The 3,995-nt window shown below is 42.3% G+C and overlaps 2 protein-coding genes across 2 annotated transcripts in view; both read right to left on the reverse strand.

Annotated features, from left to right (window-relative positions):
* LOC110026717 (putative disease resistance protein RGA4) overlaps window positions 1-1,817 on the reverse strand; it is a 35,475-nt gene extending 33,658 nt beyond the window's left edge. Inside the window, exon 1 of the mRNA XM_020727783.1 lies at window positions 11-1,817. Within this exon, the coding sequence (XP_020583442.1) occupies window positions 11-1,674 (1,664 nt within the window). The 5' untranslated portion in view covers window positions 1,675-1,817. The remainder of the gene's footprint in view (window positions 1-10) is intronic.
* Window positions 1-3,354, reverse strand: part of LOC110026716 (disease resistance protein RGA2-like) — an 18,133-nt gene extending 14,779 nt beyond the window's left edge. Inside the window, exon 1 of the mRNA XM_020727782.1 lies at window positions 3,148-3,354. Within this exon, the coding sequence (XP_020583441.1) occupies window positions 3,148-3,333 (186 nt within the window). The 5' untranslated portion in view covers window positions 3,334-3,354. The remainder of the gene's footprint in view (window positions 1-3,147) is intronic.
* Window positions 3,355-3,995: the final 641 nt, after the last annotated feature.

The raw sequence follows: 3,995 nt of genomic DNA on the forward strand, positions 1-3,995 counted from the left end.
GAGGGATGAGATGGCCGACAAAGAAGATGGCAGGCACTGTAGGTTATCCAGACTACCTAGAGACAGTGAACACAAGGAGGAAGGGAGGTCTGGCAATGATTTGAGGAGTGGAATGCTATCTAAATCTAGAAGCACGAGGGATGAGATGGCCGACAAAGAAGATGGCAGGCACTGTAGGTTATCCAGACTACCTAGAGACAGTGAACACAAGGAGGAAGGGAGGTCTGGCAATGATTTGAGGAGTGGAATGCTATCTAACCGTAGTTCCTTGAGTGATGAGATGGCCGACAAAGACGTTGGCAGGCACTGCAATGATTCCAGGTCTTCAAGATGTATTTCTTCCAGGGAGGCGGGGATGTGTAGAAGCTGCTGGAGTTGAGGAACTCTTCCTACACGTAGAATCTTAAGTGAAGCGAGGCGTTCCATGGAGGGAAGGAGAAACTGCAGGGATTCGAGGCCTCTAAAGGTCAACTCACGAAGGGATTTCTCAATGCCACTCTCCACTTGTAGCAGTCCACCGAGAGAAATCAGATTGGGGCAACCTCCAATTCTCAATTTTCTCAGTGCTTCAAGTCTTGCATCCGCTTGAAGAAGATATGTGATGTTTGAACACGAATGGACCTCTAATCTTTCCAGGGGAATGGACTTTGAAATGCCGCCACAGTTGTTGGAGCCTTGCTTGCAGTTCAAAGGAGCTTTCCATCCAACTCTTTCTATATGCATGTTCTTGAGCTTAGGAGGCAAATAGGGCAACTCCTGCAGATTTGGGCAGTTATCGAGGAAGAGTTCAGTTAAGCAGGGAAAGAAACAGTCATATGCTGCTGCTCCTGCTCCTGCTCCTGCTCCATCAAACCAATCTTCCAATACCTGTAATCCCTTCATACTTAGCACCTCCAATGATGGAAACACAGAAACCTTGTCATTTCCATGGAATTTATAATCAAGCCGCTTTGCTTTTGGCATGTTCCAAAGATACAGTGACTTGAGGTGGGGAAGCTGCCCAAAAGATGGAAGAGTTTCCCACTCCGAACACGTTTCCAGACGGATGTACTCTAGATTGGAGATCAAATCGGCATTGTCCATCCATTTTGCAGAGCATGCACCCTTATATGAAACTATGGACAATCTTTTCAAATTTTTGTCTGGTTCAAGATTTTCAAGCACATTCACATCTAAGTCAGAATTGACAATGTTCCGTAGCCTTCCAACTCCCCTGTCTAATAGCCATTCATTAACAGTTTTGCTCCAATTCAAGAATAAATCAGTGAGTTTTCTCTTCTCAAATAATTTTGCATTGTGAGCCTCTCTAGCATCCATCACATTTTCCAGAAAATGTATTTTTAATTTGCGCAACTCGCTCATATGTTCCAACTCCCCAATTCTATAACCATTCTCATTCTTGACATTAAACGCATTTAGTTCTTGAAGTAACCTTAATTTCCCAATTCCACGTACACTTGAAAATACATTCCGGGGCAATTCCAAGTGACGCAGATTAGAAAGATTACTCACATCACCGGGCAAGAAATCATCAGAGCAAGATCTCCCAATCGCATTTGAATAGATTATGAACTGCAAATGATAAAGGCTGCTTAGAGATCTTGGCAACCGAGTGAGATCTACAGTAAGCTTCAAATATCGAAGATGCCTCAACTTTTTAATAGCCTCAGACATCTTTTTCTGACATCGAGAGTCTATGAACAACAAACGGATGCTTCTTGATGCCTTAAAAATTTCAGTAAATACTTCAGTAAAATCATGAACATCACTGTCACTGATAAAAAAAAGTGAATGTAGATTTTTGACATCTTTGATCATTCCCAACACGTTTGGAAATCATTCTCAACACGTTTGGATTTCCAGTTTTAACAAATAAGTGCCCAACACGTTTGGATTTCCAGTTTTAACAAATAAGTGTCGAGCATTTTTAGGAATTTTAAAAGATGTAACATTATCTCCCACAAATCTGAAATATTCCTCTGAAGAAATAGACTGTGCCAAATTATGTAATAAATCATGCATATTACAGCATATTATCTCGTTGAACTGAAACTTGTCAAAGAAAGATTTTTTGACCAAAACATCAAAATACCTTCCTCCAGTATCTTCCAAAGTCTCTCCTTCAATAGAAGATTCCTGAATGAAACCCAGTGCAATCCACATTCGGACTAAATCGTCTTTATCAAACTGATGATCTTGTGGGAATATGCCACAAAAAGCAAAACAGTTTTGTAGAGGTTGTGGGAGGAACGTAAAACTCAATCTTAAAATAGGCATAATGTTATTGCCACCCAGTTCTGGTTCTATGTTTAGAACATCAGGACTATTTAAAATGTTCATCCAAAAGCTTTCATTCAGTTTAGAATTGAGAACACCACCGATGACTTTTGCTGCTAGCGGAGATCCTGAAAGCTTTTTAACTATCAAACTAGCAATGTCTCTTAATTTTTTATAAGAGCCAAGGTCATCTACACCAGCAAATGCATGGGTGTTGAGTAGCTTCAAACACACTTCTTCGTCCAAGCCCTTTAATGGATAAATTTCTTTATCCTTACTAACCACATTTGCAATCGCGGATGCAACTGTATCCATCCGGGTAGTCAACAAAACCTTACTTCCCAAACCTCCGTAAACCAGAGGGCAGAGTACATTCTCCCATTTGTTCATATCTTCCTCCCAAATGTCATCCAGAACAAGCAAGAACCTTTTCGATTGCACGGCAGCTTTAAGGCTCTCTTGAAAGGCAGCGAGTGACTCCGAACGAGGCCTCTCCCTATTAAGAAATCCCAACATATCGGCAATGACCTTTTTTGTATCAAAGTCGTTCGAAACACAAACCCACATATTCAGGTCAAATTCTTCTTTCAGATCTTCATAGATGTGTTGCAAGAGAGCTGTCTTGCCCATGCCACCATGACCCACTATAGATAGAAAAGAAATGTTTTTGTACAAAGTAGAGCTGGTAATATGAGTTGGATCTTCGTTTGTTGGCCTCCTCAACCACTGCATAACAAAATCCTTATCCTTGCCTCGACCGATGAGATTAGTTTTAGGCAAGGATCCTGTTTCACGAGCTTTGCACAACTGAAGCTCCTGCTCCTGCTGCTCCTGTCCTGCTGCTCCTAAGAGATGAAGGAAAGTAGTGACCTCAGCTGAAACTTTATCAAGTTTCTTCACAACTGCCTCCAGTCTCTCCAAGTTGGGATCCTTCTTGAGAGCTCGTTCGCAGACTCTGAGAAGTTTGCGAGGAGGTTCCAAAAATAATCTAGTGAATGAAGAACGCACCTTTGTTTCCTCCATGTTCAACTCCTGTTGTTCTTCTTCAAGCTTCATGTACTCAAAGTCATCAAGAACATCATCATCAAGGAACATCATCGGCCTCATCGATGGCATCTCGTAGCTGCCATACCCATCTGTTGAGAGCCTGGTTGCGATCTGTGATCTGTGCTCGGGTGTAAGCAGAGACCACAGCCCGTATCTTGGGGTGGTTCTCTCGCAGCCTTTCGAGCTGCTCCTTCATGCCTGTCTGCCATCTAAAGTGGTGATCTTGCAGGTAATCACAGCAAGCGTTGATGAGCTTATCCATGACTGGACCAACAACCCAATCTGCCATGGCACCGATAGTGGTAGAAGCAGGTGAGACGGTAGAAGAGAGGAAGAGAAGAAAAGGGTCAAGAGGGCGGAAGTATGTGTGGTGGCGATGGAGGGGATGCATGAAGTATCCACCGTGGTTTCTTGTTGACTGTCATTGGCGTACGTGGTGGCTTGCTATAATGGATGTGTGGTGCAGGATGGAAGGGATGGCGTTTGGGTAAGTTAAGATGTGACTTCTACTTTGTAATAAATTGAGAGCATTGTTCTTTTGCTGAGGGAGCCGATCAAAGGCTGACAGGCTGTTAGTGAATAACCAGTTGTTTTAACAATTCCAGTCACAATCGTAGGATGTAAAGGATAGGAGCTAAATTTAAATTTTATTATTTATATTAAAATATTCA

This window comes from Phalaenopsis equestris, unplaced genomic scaffold (assembly GCF_001263595.1).
Source record: "Phalaenopsis equestris unplaced genomic scaffold, ASM126359v1 Scaffold000397, whole genome shotgun sequence".
Lineage (NCBI taxonomy): Eukaryota > Viridiplantae > Streptophyta > Magnoliopsida > Asparagales > Orchidaceae > Phalaenopsis > Phalaenopsis equestris.